General features: G+C 30.3%; 2 protein-coding genes and 2 long non-coding RNA genes across 7 annotated transcripts in view; 1 reads left to right on the top strand and 3 right to left on the bottom strand.

Moving 5' to 3' along the window:
* The window catches only part of LOC136274724 (uncharacterized), a 6,539-nt gene extending 6,514 nt beyond the window's left edge, over positions 1 to 25 (bottom strand). The window contains exon 1 of the long non-coding RNA XR_010713157.1: positions 1 to 25. This exon is cut by the window's left edge and continues 52 nt beyond it. This is a non-coding gene — a long non-coding RNA (uncharacterized lncRNA).
* LOC136274713 (uncharacterized) overlaps positions 1 to 16,734 on the bottom strand; it is a 52,983-nt gene that overhangs the window by 20,159 nt on the left and 16,090 nt on the right. The window lies entirely within an intron of this gene.
* On the top strand, positions 5,564 to 6,980 carry LOC105335445 (uncharacterized). The gene is made up of 3 exons (XR_010713160.1): positions 5,564 to 5,948; positions 6,584 to 6,639; positions 6,814 to 6,980. It is a non-coding gene; the product is annotated as an uncharacterized lncRNA (long non-coding RNA).
* LOC117683851 (uncharacterized) lies at positions 9,473 to 16,582 on the bottom strand. Of its 2 annotated transcripts, XM_066082188.1 has the most exons (10): positions 16,493 to 16,582; positions 15,875 to 15,964; positions 15,409 to 15,486; positions 14,989 to 15,051; positions 14,652 to 14,717; positions 12,629 to 14,419; positions 12,365 to 12,445; positions 11,870 to 11,899; positions 11,443 to 11,478; positions 9,473 to 11,298 (listed from the first exon to the last, which is right to left on the bottom strand). In XM_066082188.1, exons 1-10 carry the CDS (start codon positions 16,575 to 16,577, stop codon positions 11,072 to 11,074), a joined length of 2,547 nt encoding a protein of 848 aa, XP_065938260.1. In that variant the 5' UTR covers positions 16,578 to 16,582; the 3' UTR covers positions 9,473 to 11,071. The 2 variants fall into 2 exon arrangements, with proteins under 2 accessions (XP_065938260.1, XP_065938262.1); XM_066082190.1 differs by lacking the exon at positions 15,875 to 15,964.

The raw sequence follows: 16,734 nt of genomic DNA on the forward strand, positions 1-16,734 counted from the left end.
TTGCAAACAAAATTTTTGGTTTTGAATCTCTAAAAGAAAATGTAAAAAAGAAGAATAATATTGCTTACATGGTGAGTTCACTAATGCAACGAAATAATCACCGTGAGTATATAAAATAATCCTTTTGTAAAGCATTGGACCCCCATGAGGAAACCAATATCTTTTGCTTTTAACTTGAAAAAATCAGTATACATTATGTACATGTAATTGATTATAAAAAAAAAAACCCTATATCACCATTATAGTTTAAATAAAAATCCTTTCCTATTGAACTCAATAGACCTCCATGAGGACACCCATGCTTTTCATTTCAACGTTAAAAATTCAGTTTACTTATTCACTCCAAAAACCTCATAAATATTCTTGGATCTTTACTTCTATCCTGATTTGTCTTAAATTACATTAATACTAAGAAATATTCACCATTAGTTTAAGTAAAAATCCTTTCCTGTTGAACTTAGACCCCCATGAGTAAATTTATACTTTTAATTTTAACGCTATAAATTCAGTATACTTGATCACTAAGGAAACTCCCTAAATTTATTTAAATTAATATTTGTACCCTTATTTATCCTAAATTACACAAATACTATGTAATAATTACCATTAGTTTAAGTAAAAATCCTTTCCTATTGAACTTACACACCCATGAGGAAAATCATTCTTTTCATTTTAACGTTATAAAATCAGTAAACTAAATCACTTAAGAAACCCCTTAAATCATTTTCAATTAATATTTGTACCTTAATTAATCCTAAATTACACTAATACTAAGAAAAAATAACCATTAGTGTAAGTAAAACCCTTTCCTGTTGAACTTAGACCCCCATGAAGAAACCCACACTTTTCATTTTAACGTTCTAAACTCAGTATACTTAATCACATAGAAAACCCCTTAAATCTTTTTCAATCAATATTTGTACCCTAATTTATCTTTATTTACACTAATACTAAAAAATTATCACCACTAGTTTAGGTAAAATCCTTAACTGTTAAATTTAGACTCCCATGAGGAAACCCTTAATTTTCATTTTAACGTTCTAAAATCAGTATATCTATTCACTTCGGAAACCCCCTAAATATTTTTCAGTCAATATTTATTCCCTAATTTATACTTTATTATATAAACACTAAGAAAAAATAACCATTGGTTTAAGTCAAAATCCATTCCTGTTGAACTTGGACTCCCATGAGGAAACTCATACTTTTCATTTTAATGTTATAAAATCAGTATACTTAATCACTAAGGAAACCCTTAATTCTTTTTCAATCAATATTTGTACCCTTATTTATCCTAAACTACATTAACACTTAGAAATAATCACCATTAGTTTTAGTAAAAGTTCTTTCCTATTGAACTTAGACCCCCATGAGGAAAACCATACTTTTTATTTTAACGTTCTAAAATCAGTATGTTTTTACTTAGGAAACCCCTTAAATTTTTTTTCGGTCAATTTTTGTACCCTAATTTATTGTAAATTACACTAATGCTAAGAAATATTCATCATTTGTTTAAGTAAAAATTCTTAACTATTGAACTTGGACTCCCTTGAGGAAACCCATAATTTTCATTTTAACATTCTAAAATCAGTATACAGGTTATTCACTTAGGAAACCCCTAAAATCTTTCTCAATCAATATTTGTAACCTAATTTATTCTAACTACATTTATACTAAGAAATAATCACCATTAGTTTAAGTAAAAGTTCTTTCCTATTGAACTTAGACCCCCTTGAGGAAAACCATATACTTTTTATTTTAACGTTCTAAAATCAGTATGTTTTCACTTAAGAAACCCCTTATATTTTTTTTCAGTCAATATTAGTACTCTAATTTATCCTAAATTACACTAATGGTAAGAAATATTCATCATTAGTATAAGTAAAAATCCTTTCCTATTAAACTTAGACTCCCATGAGGAAACCCATAATTTTAATTTAAACGTTATGAATTCAGTATAGTTATTCACTTAGGAAACCGTCTAAATCTTTTTCAATCAATAGTTGTACCCTAATTTATCCTAAACTACACTAATGTTAAGAAATAATCATCATTAGTTTAAGTAAAAATCCTCTCCTATTGAACTTAGACCCTGAAGAGGAAACTAATATTTTTCATTTTAACGCTCTTAAATCAGTATACTAAATCACTTAGGAAACCCCTTAAATCTTTTTCAATCAATATTTGTATCCTAATTTATCTTAAATTACACTAATACTAAGAAATAATCGCCATAAGTGTAAGTTAAATCCTTTTCTGTTAAATTTAGACTCCCATGAGGAAACCCATACATTTCATTTTAACGTTATAAAATCAGTATACTTGATCACTTAGGACACCACCTAAATCTTTTTCAATCAATATTTGTACCCTAATCTATCTTAAATTACACTAATACTATGAATTAATCATCATTAGATTAGGTAAAAATCCTTTCCTATTGAACTAAGACTTCCATAAGGAAACCCTTAATTTTCATTTAAACGTTCTAAAATCAGTATAGTATTTATTTAGGAACCCCCCCCCCCACCCTAAATTTTTAAAATCAATATCTGTACCCTAATTTATCTTAAATTACACTAATACTAAGAAATAATGGCCATTAGTTTAAGCAAAAATCCTTTCCTATTGAACTTAGACTCCCATGAAGAAACCCATAATTTTAATTTATTATAAATGTTATGAATTCAGTATACTTATTCACTTAGGAAACCGTCTAAATCTTTTTCAATCAATAGTTGTACCCTAATTTATCCTAAACTACACTAATGTTAAGAAATAATCATCATTAGTTTAAGTAAAAATCCTCTCCTATTGAACTTAGACCCTGAAGAGGAAACTAATATTTTTCATTTTAACGCTCTTAAATCAGTATACTAAATCACTTAGGAAACCCCTTAAATCATTTTCAATCAATATTTGTATCCTAATTTATCCTAAATTACACTAATACTAAGAAATAATCACCATTAGTGTAAGTTAAATCTTTTTCTGTTAAATTTAGACTCCGATGAGGAAACCCATACATTTCATTTTAACGTTATAAAATCGGTATACTTGATCACTTAGGACACCCCCTAAATCTTTTTCAATCAATATTTGTACCCTAATTTATCCTATATTACACTAATACTATGAATTAATCATCATTAGTTTAAGTAAAAATCCTTTCCTATTGAGCTTAGACTTCCATAAGGAAACCCTTAATTTTCATTTTAACGTTATAAAATCAGGATACTTGATCACTTAGGAAACCCCCTAAATCTTTTTCAATCAATGTTTGTGCCCTAATCTATCTTAAATTACACTAATACTATGAATTAATCATCATTAGATTAGGTAAAAATCCTTTCCTATTGAACTTAGACTTCCATAAGGAAACCCTTAATTTTCATTTTAACGTTCTAAAATCAGTATAGTATTTATTTAGGACCCCCCCCCACCTCAATTTTTAAAATCATTATCTGTACCATAATTTATCTTAGATTAAACTTATACTTAGAAATAATCACCATTAGTTGAAGTAAAAATCCTTTTTTAATGAACTTAGACTCCCATGAAGAAACCCATTTAATTTAAACGTTATGAATTCAGTATACTTATTCACTTAGGAAACCGTCTAAATCTTTTTCAATCAATAGTTGTACCCTAATTTATCCTAAACTACACTAATGTTAAGAAATAATCATCATTAGTTTAAGTAAAAATCCTCTCCTATTGAACTTAGACCCTGAAGAGGAAACTAATATTTTTCATTTTAACGCTCTTAAATCAGTATACTAAATCACTTAGGAAACCCCTTAAATCTTTTTCAATCAATAGTTGTATCCTAATTTATCCTAAATTACACTAATACTAAGAAATAATCGCCATAAGTGTAAGTTAAATCCTTTTCTGTTAAATTAAGATTCCAATGAGGAAACCCATACATTTCATTTTAACGTTATAAAATCAGATGAGTATACTTGATCACTTAGGACACCCCCTAAATCTTTTTCAATCAATATTTGTACCCTAATTTATCCTAAATTACACTAATACTATGAATTAATCATCATTAGTTTAAGTAAAAATCCTTTCCTATTGAACTTAGACTTCCATAAGGAAACCCTTAATTTTCATTTTAACGTCTAAAATCAGTATTATAGTATTTATTTAGGAAACCCCCCCACCCCTAATTTTTTTTAAATCAATATCTGTGCCCTAATTTATCTTAAATTACACTAATACTTAGAAATAATCACCATTAGTTGAAGTAAAAATCCTTTTTTATTGAACTTAGACTCCCATGAAGAAACCCATAATTTTAATTTAAACGTTATGAATTCAGTATAGTTATTCACTTAGGAAACCGTCTAAATCTTTTTCAATCAATAGTTGTACCCTAATTTATCCTAAACTACACTAATGTTAAGAAATAATCATCATTAGTTTAAGTAAAAATCCTTTCCTATTGAACTTAGACCCTGAAGAGGAAACTAATATTTTTCATTTTAACGCTCTTAAATCAGTATACTAAATCACTTAGGAAACCCCTTAAATTTTTTTCAATCAATATTTGTACCCTAATTTATCCTAAATTACATTAATACTAAGAAATAATCGCCATAAGTGTAAGTTAAATCCTTTTCTGTTAAATTTAGACTCCCATGAGGAAACCCATACATTTCATTTTAACGTTATAAAATCAGTATACTTGATCACTTAGGACAACCCCTAAATCTTTTTCAATCAATATTTGTACCCTAATTTATCCTAAATTACACTAATACTATGAATTAATCATCATTAGTTTAAGTAAAAATCCTTTCCTATTGAACTTAGACTTCCATAAGGAAACCCTTAATTTTCATTTTAATGTTCTAAAATCAGTATAGTATTTATTTAGGACCCCCCCCCCCTAAATTCTTTAAATCAATATCTGTACCCTAATTTATCTTAAATTACACTAATACTTAGAAATAATCACCATTAGTTGAAGTAAAAATCCTTTTTTATTGAACTTAGACTCCCATGAAGAAACCCATAATTTTAATTTAAGCGTTATGAATTCAGTATAGTTATTCACTTAGAAAACCACCTAATTCTTTTTCAGTCAATATTTGTACCCTAATTTATCCTAAACTACACTAATGTTAAGAAATAATCATCAATAGTTTAAGTAAAAATCCTTTCCTATTGAACTTAGACCCCAATGAGGAAACCTGTACTTTTCATTTTAACGTTCTAAAATCAATCTGTACACTTAATCACTTAGGAAACGCTCTAAATCTTTTTGGATCATTTTCTGTACCCAAATTTATCTCAGATCGTACTAATATTAAGAAATAATCACCATTAGCTTAAGTAAATATCATTTATTTTGAAATTTAACCCCATGAGAAAACTCATACTTTTCATTTTAATGATAAAAATCAGTATTTCCTACTAAATCACTTTTTTAAAGTAACTTTTCCTAATATGTTTGTATTAATATAATTATGTAACGTAATTCATCCGTATTTTTAATGAAATTGTACAATTGAAAAGGTATATCAATCAAGTACATGTATGTGGAAACAGCATACTCAGCTATGTTAAGGAAGGTCTAAGAATTCTACCACGTGTGATTTAGAAAAATTTGCATAAGCCCCGCCCCTTATTCATGAGATTTTACGAGATATGGGTATTTCGGTAATTAACAAACATCTACCAAAATGAATATGATTAATTATTGGGTTTGAATGGTTCAAGAAAGGTGTACTGAAATAAAATCATAAACTATTCTTTATATCTCGCGAAATCATGAAATTCCTAAGTCGTCTGATGACGTGTCGAGGTTGACTACGTCACACCGGCGCTTGCAGCTGTGATCAGAATAAACATGTGGACTTCAGTGATATATCTCGGAATTTAACTCGTTTACAACCAGTGTGGACAGAAATCAGCATAGGATTCAACTGAACAAGGTAGGATTTATCTGTACTTCCCCTAGATATTGTTTTATATTACCTAATATTGTTGGATGGAACGGAAACGAAGTGAAATTCCTCGGCTTCGATTTTGTTTACTTGTTTACATTTGTTTTTCATGTAATATTATGTTCAAACATCAGTTTGGTGACTCAGTCAGGCAAAGTAATTGTTCTGCGTTTCGCTAGTTTTGATCATAGAGAGCGTTGAGGCTCATTGTAGCTTTTTACTGGTCTCATATCGCGATAATATTAGATCGCATTTCCTCCATGTTCAAAGTACACAATAAAAAGTCCATGGCCAAACACTGTATGTGCTAGCACTACAACGATTACTGTGAGGATCTGGAATGATTATAGACAAGATTGTAATTTGTTTAAATAAATCGAAATGTGTTATTTTATTCAGCCTTCTTTTATGAAGATCTAATTAATTTTATTTAAGACAAAATTAAAGTGTGTTCAAACTGAATTTCCACACATTTTAAAAAATAAACATTTGAGTATGCCTGTTGCAATATCACTGAAATTGAAACCGCCATTAATATGCCCAATAATAGAGTAATGTTTCATTTTCATGTTATCTTTAACACGATAGCTTAATGCTAATTAGGACACATTATTCATTTTCAGGGTTACTTAGGCAGTAGATGGTCCACTGAAAACACTTCTTGGGATGTTGATGAAAAGTAGGTACTACAAATGTATATAAATATTTCTTTTACTCACTAACTTCAACTTCATGCATAGTTTGTTGTTTTTTAATATCATATTGATAATGATACTAATGTAACCTATTATAATAATTTGCATTGATATCTATTGAAATGAAATTTGAAATTGATATATATTCATCATTTCAGGTATTGGTTTTCTTATCAACTGGACTACCTCCTAATATCAAAAAGACAGAAGAGAAGAACATGTAGTGTGCAAGAAGAATTGTCAATTTCCATAAATTGCACATTATGACTGAAAAATACTTAAAATCAGAAAACACTAGTCTTGTTGAACAGTTTGTCACAGAAAAGCAATCTCTATAGTATTTGTAAAATTGATTATCAAAATAAATTTTTGATAATATTGATGTATTGTTTCTTCTTGCTTTCTTTAATTAGTACTAAAATATCAATTATGATTACAAGTAAACCTGATTTATACATTAAAAGAACTTATTCACCAGCATAGTAACATAAATTATTATGAAACATAAATGTGTAAATTACAAACTCAACACTTACACCCCCCCCCCCCCTAAATAAAGGCAACTGATGAAGTTATGTTTTTCAACAATTTTATAATGATGATTGGTGTGAACAGAAACAACATTTTAACATTATTTTAGTGAAATTCACAGCGTTAAATTATTTTAAGAATGAAAATTAAAATCATGATCTTAGTCAGTGTTGCGTTTGAATTTCACGCATATGACTCTGAAAGTGAAGTGGGTCAGATAAAATGCAGAAGTGCAAGGGCATACACTTGATCAAATATATTGAAAATTTCCATGTCTTACCATTGTATCCCTATTATATCAAAAAGTGCTGGGAGCTGTATGAAGTCGCTACGCATTTCATATAAATAAGCGTTAATTGCGGGAAATCCCAGTAATTTGCTGTTCATACACTGTTTACATTGAATTTAATAATTGTTCTTACTTAAATATTTTAAGCTCCCAGAACTTTTCGAGATTTTGAAGGTTCATTTTACAAGTTAGAAACAGAAATAACTATATTTGTTTATGTTATGCCCTTGCACTTTGCATTTTTTCGTATTATTCCTGGTTCATCTATTTTTAGCAGTATCACGTGACAGGGTATTCCCAAGAGACTCAAAAATTGCTCATCCGATAACAAATTATTTAATTTGTATAATCGATAAAATATCACTTTGTTTAACAAATGTTTGGAGTAGAATACCAAGATTGTTCAAAGGCTAACATTTTATGTGATAAATATCGCTATTTTTGTATGGACGCCCTTAACATAGCTGAGTAACGATTCCACAGAACACAGCATTATGATTTTTAGAAAGATAGAGGAAATTAGGATTAAAAGTTGGCAATGTTTACAGAATGTTTTTGAACAGGTATTATGATAAAAGCTATGCTGATTGAGGTTAAAAGATCACATATTTTGCTTTTAATACATATTATTTATTTAAAAGAATTAAATATAGACTCAGTGTTAACCAGTTGGGAAAAATACCGCTAAATTGAGGAAATATCACCTATTTCTGATTAGGAATGGGGCCGAATTTCGGCCACTAAGAAGGTACTGATATATCCCTTAAAATATAAGTAATAATCTGTTCCATAATTAAATAAATCTTGAAATAAAATAGACACATTTTAATTCTAAATAAGTTACGATCCCTTCTTTGATTATGAATATGGCATTCGCATGATGTCAAAATTAGATCTCGTGTTCTCTTATCAGTGAAAAACTTAACAGGAAAGACAATGCCTGACCTTGTTATAGTCGTTTACCAGATTTATCTATTAGAATAGAATGATATAATTCCCTAGATATCGAAGAAAAAATGATACTTACTGTAAACAATTATTTCCATCTTCGAGTAGGAAGTTCCGATTGCGCATGCGCTATTTATATCCAATTGAGGAAAGTGTGTAAAGTACTCTTATGGACTCCACGATGCGTGTCAAAAAATTCACATACACACCGGAAACCCAAACATAGTACGATTTTATATTTTTTGAATCAAGTACGATGAGAAATAACGTTTCCGAACGATTTTACTTCCCACTACACGGGTGCATGTAGTGGGAAGAGAAAATGTAGTGGGATAAAACGTGTGTATTCATACTCGTGTAGTGGTATTCAGGTGCTTACACACACACACACACACACACACACACACACACACACACACACACACACACACACACACACACATACTTGTAAACTCATGAAACTCACTACACAAGACTTTACACCAGTAAGTCACTACACTGCTTTCTAAGCATCCTAATGAAATTTTTGGAACAAATTTGTAGAAGAGGGACTTCTCTTATGATTCAACGGGGTCAATTACCCTTTAAATCTTTATATTTATAGTTTGAATTTTCACCTGGATTCCACTACATTTGACCACGTGACTCTTCAATGACACACACACGATTCTCACTACGTTGTCAGTGTTGAGATACACACATGAAACCGACTACTACATACTCATTTCATTTATTTCACCTCAATGAGGACTTAATGCACATATTACTATATGTACTTTGAGTACATGACTATTGAAACACCTGTCCAAAATGTGTAGTTGAAAGTGCATGCAGCCAGCAGCTAATCTTTTCTTGCATCAAATGGAATTGTTTTTAAAACATATTATGGACCCTTGGGACCAAGAAATGTATGTGCTATATCAATTGGCCAGGGGAAGCATGCATAGACACAATTGATCCTTTTAGGCAAAGCTGTACGTATGTCAAGAACAAAGTATTTATTCCATTATGAAAACCTTTATTTTGAAAATTAATGACATGACAACTACATTAATTAAATTTTATTTTCAAAAGGTTCAGAACAGATGCATTAAAAAAAAATAAGAATGAAAAAAATATTTCTTTGCAAAGAGAGAGACATGATTGGGAAATTTCATTACTCAATACTGAATTATCATAATATGCATTACCGGTATATAAAAAAACATACATGCATTTCATTTCATATCAAGCACATGTTAATAATAACTGTGATTTTAATGATCTAAAATAGCAGTGAAGCAAAAATTCAATCCAAAATTTTGCATAAAAGCATTTATGATTCACTTAGTACAGTTTGACCAAGGCAATCACTAGTTTGGAACAGTAAAAGATACAAAACATGTGCAAGAATTCTTTCAATGTTAATATATACATTTGTTTAAAAAATGCAGTGCATAAAAACACTTGCATACACAAACATTGTTTTTGAAAGTGATTTCAAGAAATAATATACTGTATTTGAAGCACATAAAGTATGAAAAGTTATATGAAACCCTTGTTAATATTTTCAATAAATGACATAACAAGTACATTTACCAATTATTGAATCTAATTTCATTTTAATACTGTAACGTTGAGAACAGTCTTTTCATAAAAATTAATAATCAAGGAATATGTATTTCCAAAAAGACAGACAATATTGGCAAACATCCTCAATAACCAGTACATCAGAAAATACATGTGCATGCATTTCATTTGATATCAAACTCTTGATCAAAGTTTTTTCATATCAGTAAACAATTGATAACCATTAACAGAAGTGAAGTACAAACTTATACAATCCTGATTCACTTACGGTTTGATCAAGGCAGTCATTAGTTCAGTACAGTAAAAAATACAAAACATATGCAACAATTCTTTTAATGTTACTAAGTTAAATGCAATCAGTGATAGAATACATATGCAGTGGATTGAAAAAATGTATGCGTAACCAAAACTGGTTTTGCAAGTGATTACAAGAAATAACATTTTATATGAAAGAGGGCATCTCTAATAGGCATTTAAGAAATACCAAATACATGTACACATTTTTTCAAAGAACAAATGAAATGAAACATGAACAAGCAATAACAGTTTGTATTAAAACAGAAAATTTTAAGGCCTAGATCTAGAACAATCATGACGTCATAATTGATGTGATGAATCTTTTTTTTTGTACTTTACGACTTTAAAGAAGTTCTGTAGAAAATCAAAGTTTCTAATTGAATTATGGGGGAAAAAACCCTAATACTTATATTCAAATTGACATTATTCTGAAGGGGAAGACAAGAGTTTATTTGATGCCGTTTTCGGAGTGCCTGCAAGCATACTATACATATTTCATTAGTCATAAAAAGGACAAAACTACAAGATTTTTTACTTCCTTCCTTCACATTATATTCAAATTGACACTTAAAAACATGATTTTTCATTGTGTTTATTACAAGATTAAGCTCTAGTACACCCTCTCAATGTTATTGTTATGAAGCATCATTGAAAAAAAATTATATCCTGAATTTCATAAACCTGTAGTCATCTTTCATTTACTAGATCTTGACCTTCGATCATCACAAACTAAATTTACCATTAAGTTTTTCAAAATTACAAGACTGACAAATTACACTAAATTACATTTTATCAACTAGTTTTTTGTTTTCACGTTTTTGAGTTGTAATTAAATTTTTTACTGCAAATTTGATCTGCTTCCATGGAAATTTTGCCAAGCATGACTCCTTTTTCATTGCATTAAGACACTCCAACTGACAAGGAGTCTTCCCTTGGATAATGTTCCTTCTGAAAAGCTTCTTCAGGGCACCTTTCTCAGTAGGTGTCCAGTGGTGCCTGGGAGTTGGTGCTGAAACCAAAAAAAAACAAGCACTTGTCATTTGAAAATATATATTGCAGAATGTGTTTCAAAACTAAAAGAACTTCAGATACATGTACTTTATCGACATTTGAAATAAAAAAGAAACAATGAAAGAAAGCACAAAGATAATACCTGATTTTGGTTTCTTTTTTACAGGCCCTTGGGAACCTTAATTTAAAAAAAACCTACATTAATTTCTTAATTATGCTTCGTTGAATTAAATTAAGGAAAAGGAACAAGATATCTATGTACCAATGTCTACTAGCAATGTCCCTACTGTGAATAATCAAAATAAGAATAATCAACATTTAACAGGAAGCTGATATCTGGTTTGTTCAAAAATGAATATCACACCACATGACATACATTTACAAAGATGGTGTTAAAATTTCAAGCATTTGCGATTGATAGTTGCTAAGAAATCTGTGGCCATTTTTTCTCTCAAATATCTCACTATAAATAGTCTTCATAAACATGTAACACAAAGTGACAATAGAAGAACAGTATACCCCACCTCCATCAGAGCAGAGATATAAATATACTTTTATCATACACATACCTGGTTCCTGTTCTGCAGACATTGGGGAAACTGGAAAAATTAAAGGAATTGAACAAGTCAGATCATATGCAATAATGCTAAAATAATAACTGTTTTTAACTTCTGTCTCTTTAATATTAATTAAATATTATGAGAAGGGATTAAATGATTGTAATATGATAATGCATTCAAGTCAGAAACTGCAGAATGAATGAATTATTACTCACTTATAGGATATTTTGATTGTAATAGAATTCATAGTTAACAAGTTCAATATTTTTTAAAAGGAAATTCAAGGTGATGTATTAGGCTCTAGCAAAAATAACATGCAGAATCCAGATTTGTATTTTTTATCCTACTCATTGCCTTCAAATAACTAAAAATGCTTGACCAACTTCAATATCATGCATGTATACGGCATGTACACATGATTTATGTTGCCTATAGGTTTAACTTCTGATGAAATCATAACAAAGATATTTTGAAATTTTACACTATTTTGTGTAACCAATTTACCAATATCCACTGCTTCAATGTATTCTTCATCATCATCCAAGTCTTCTGTTTCCTCTTCATCACTCTCACTGTCTACTGCTTCTGTTTAAAGAAATTAATGTATCATAATAATATACATGTAGTTTTATTGTGTTATCGTAATAAAGTAAATAAATAAATATCGTAATAATCATGCATTTTTAATAACCTTGATTTAAAACCTATTTTTTTAAATTTATTAATTGATTAATACATGTATACTATATCTAGTTTACTGGCATTTACCTTTGTCATCAAGTTGTATTTCATCAAAATCTTTCCCCTTGAATTTGGATATGGATCCATTGTTTAGGCTATGTAGTATCTTTGACACTTTGGCAATCTGCATTGTATCCTCTGGTAATCTATAAAACTGTCGATGGACCCTTATGTCGTGCCCCTGAAAAGTGGCCAAGATATCCTGCGATGTCTCATTTAGGTTGAGTATTTGCGCAAGAGTTGCAAGTTGTTTCCTAAGTTTGGTAGAGGTAATAGCAGTAGGATTATCTACACCTGCCTCCTTTGCAAACCTCCTTAGGCAGTCACTTCCTCTGTATGGAAATTTGGAATCTCCCGGTTTTGAAAACAAACAGTCTCCAGAAACTTTTGCCTTTTCTCTCTGCTGAATAAGGATCTTGATATTCTTCTTCATCTCATCCGTTAGCAAAACGGCCACTTTTCTCCCCCTTTTCCCCTTTATTTCAACTCGAGTATGAGTATTGCACAATTTCTTCTCAAATTCATTTAGTGTGCTTAGTACTACTTCATCAGGTTTTCCACTTCCATTTTCAGCATCAGAAAATTCTTGCAGCTTGATACGTTCAGCCTCCCCACTTCTACGTCGGTTGAATAAAATCAGTTGCGCTAAGCACAACTGTGCCATTTTTGCATATAATGACATGTCAAACTGTACTAAGATCTTTTCACAAACTGTCTCCACCTCTTTGGCCAGGTAATTATTCAGTTTGACAACATCTTTAACAACTGGAAGGAGAAGAGGTTTGTTGTATTTCTTTTCACTTAAGGAGGTTAATGCATGTCCCGATATGTCATTGGTCCATTCTGTTTCGTATAAAGTGAGAAATCGGTCTGCTTCTTCAATCTTTGCTCTGTCATTTTCTTTGATACCGTCAGACCGCATATAACGGGCGCACTTTTGTAGACTATGCCCAATCTTCAGAGCCAAGGATGGACTGGTATAGGTATGAGATTCCTCATCAAATCCAGCTATAGTACGCACATTCTGAATTAAAATATCCCAGTTTTTGCTCAAAAGAGCCTCATCTAAACACTGTATATCTTTTGATAATTTGCATGCAAATAGAAGTCTACCAACTTCTCTTAATTTTTGAGATATGTATTGAGTTTTGTGTGGCTCGTGGCCATGTTTTTCAAACAGTCTCCGACCATAATCTAGAATTCTAGGATCTGATTGAATTATCACTTTAACTTCATCATCTCTCATGGTAAGTAGTACTTTTTTGAAAAGCCCATCTTGACATTTTCTGATTGGAAGTAAAAGGCGACCTTTCTGTACAGGATTTTGGCTTTTCTTTTCAGATAAACAGTATTTACTGTGTTTCCACATGTCAGTTTTCTTATAAAAGGCCTTGCAATTCTCACATGGAATAAGGTCTTTGATCTCACATTTTGTAGAACGTTTCTTTGGAATCATTATGCCAGCTCCTTTTTCCAGAACAGATATGTTATGAGCAAAGTCTCCTTTATTCACAAGTTCCTCCCACATTTTTCTCCTTTCTTTGCTTTTTTTGGGGAAAACTAAAATCTTGGCTACTGCAACTTCTGTTTTATGTGCAAGCTCAAGGTGTCTTGCAATGTTTGCAATCATCTTCTCACAAAAGAAGCAGGCATGCAGCTTGTTTTTTAAGTTTCCATTCGAATTTTTAGGAACACCTTGAAAAGAAATGTCCTTATCTGTCTTTCCAGAGAGCATGGGATATTTTTCACTTTCAATGCTACCACAACTTTCTTCACTATCAGATACTATTTCTCTTCTAGGATCAATAGTAGGACATTCTGAAAAAACAAGATTTAATTTATTGTCCAAAAAGGGATAAAGTAAATAAATGAGGGCTGTTCTTTTATTGTTAAAGGATTTGACAATATATAGTTTAATGCAAAGACATAAATGCTACTTGATATTTATAATTGTATCATTTAAAAGCTATTTCATACACAATAGTTTTTAAGAGCCCATATGAACAGATGAAAAACTTTAATATTACATGTATAGATGAAAATCAATTACTTTCTAATCCAATGTCACTGCAAGATAATTCCCCCAAACTGTCAGGATGAAGATCATCTTGGTTTTCTAGAGTTAAAATATGTAATAAAATATTATACAGGTATAATTTTGATTGGGATTGTTTATCTTAAAATTTAGTGTAAATTGTTCATGCATTTATATTAAACATCTTATTATAACCCAAAGTTGATTTTTACTTACAAAAATAAATTTAAGTGTTAAACAATAGAAACTATTAATTATACATATTACATGAATACTTTTGAAGATAATGATACATTGACAAATTGAATTCTCTTTAATTGCTGATTACAGCATTAAAAAGGACATACTATACCTTCAAAAAGAGAGTCAGAATCATTGTCAGAGCTATGGTCTGGCTCATAATCAGGGTCTTTCACTGACAAGAAAATAGGATAAAATTCATTTAAAGCTACATTTACTGTGTATTCAATAGTATTTTTAAAATTTTGGAAACCGTACAAAATTTGTCCATTTGATACGCCAATTAAAAGATACCTTTTTGAGTGTGACAAGTGTGACTTATTAATGTTGCATTTGGTCAAAATGAATACGGAAACCAATGAAAATTTTCAATGCATAGTTATGAAGAACAAATGTTTACATCTGTGTGGAAAAGGATGTCATTTACTGAAAGTGAGACAAATGGTCAGCAAATTAGAGAGAGAGAGAGAGAGAGAGAGAGAGATCTGATACATTTGAGATGGTGTGAATAAATATTAATCTTTATTCTCACCAGAATTATCATCATCATCATCACTAAGTCTATCATTTCCAGCATTCAACAGACCTTGGCCTTGCTTTGGCACTGTTCCTGAAAGTAAACAAAAACATAATTATAAAATTTTCTCTCAAACATCAGCTAGAAAATAAGATATATTGCAAGAAAGAGAGGTAGATAGAGAAAGAGAACAATAAATTCAGTTCTCTAAAGTTTAATTAATGATGACACTTAACCTGAATGTCACTACATGCGTGCAAAACTGAGAGAGAGAGAGAGAGAGAGAGAGAGAGAGAGAGAGAGAGCAATATCAATGAAGAGAGGGAGAAAGATAAATTATTATTCTTCATATTAATTTATTTTTTCTTTACACATTCAACCTGAATGTCACTACATGTGTGCAAAACTAATATAAGAGAGAGAGAGAGAGAGAGAGAGAGAGAGTAAATACATGTAAATTATAATCAATATTTATTCTCACCAGAAAGAGCATCCTCATCTGTGTCATCATCATCACTAAGTCTATCATTTCCAGCATGCAATCGACCTTTGCCTTGCTTTAACATTGTTCCTAAAAGTAAACACAAACATTTATAACATATTTACTGGAATGGACATATTCTCAAAAATCAGCTACAAAATGAGGGATATAGCAACAGAGAGAAAGGTAGAGGTAGAGAAAGAAGGAGAGATTTCAAAAATATTTTTGATGATGTTTGATAAATAAAACAAAATTAATCTTTAACTATGCATCAACTGATATCATTAAGAGTGAGAGAACAGAGAAAAAGACAGAGAGAAAGAGAACAAAAACTTCAGTTCTCTTAAATTTAAATTAACCATAACACTTAACCTGAATATCACTACATGTTTTAAACACTGAGAGAGAGAGAGAGAGAGAGAGAGAGAGAGAGAGAGAGTAATGAAAAAAATAAGGACATAATGAAAGAGAAATATGAATCAATTTTCTTATTTATACACTTTCAATCTGAATGTCACTACATGTATGTAACACTTATATAGATGAGAAAAAAAGAGATTTCAGATGGTGTTGAGTAAATACATGTACATGTAAATTATAATCAATATTTAATCTCACCAGAAAGAGCATCCTCATCTATGTCATCATCATCACTAAGTCTATCATTTCCAGCATGCAATCGACCTTTGCCTTGCTTTGGCATTGTTCCTAAAAGTAAACACAAACATTTATAACATATTTACTGGAATGGACATATTCTCAAAAATCAGCTACAAAATGAGGGATATAGCAAGAGAGAGAAAGGTAGAGGTAGAGAAAGGAAGAGAGATTTCAAAAATATTTTTGATGATGTTTGATAA

This window comes from Magallana gigas, chromosome 1 (genome assembly GCF_963853765.1).
Source record: "Magallana gigas chromosome 1, xbMagGiga1.1, whole genome shotgun sequence".
In the NCBI taxonomy this organism is placed as follows: Eukaryota; Metazoa; Mollusca; class Bivalvia; order Ostreida; family Ostreidae; genus Magallana; species Magallana gigas.

What these genes read in the sequence shown, in the direction of transcription:
- LOC117683851 (XM_066082188.1), bottom strand. Translation starts at nt 16,577, where the DNA reads ATGCCAAAGCAAGGCAAAGGTCGATTGCATGCTGGAAATGATAGACTT. An exon ending in CAGTGACATTGGATTAGAAA is followed by an intron (nt 14,420 to 14,651) that starts GTAATTGATTTT and finishes TTGTTTTTTCAG; the next exon opens with AATGTCCTACTATTGATCCT. An exon ending in AATACAACTTGATGACAAAG is followed by an intron (nt 12,446 to 12,628) that starts GTAAATGCCAGT and finishes TTCTTTAAACAG; the next exon opens with AAGCAGTAGACAGTGAGAGT.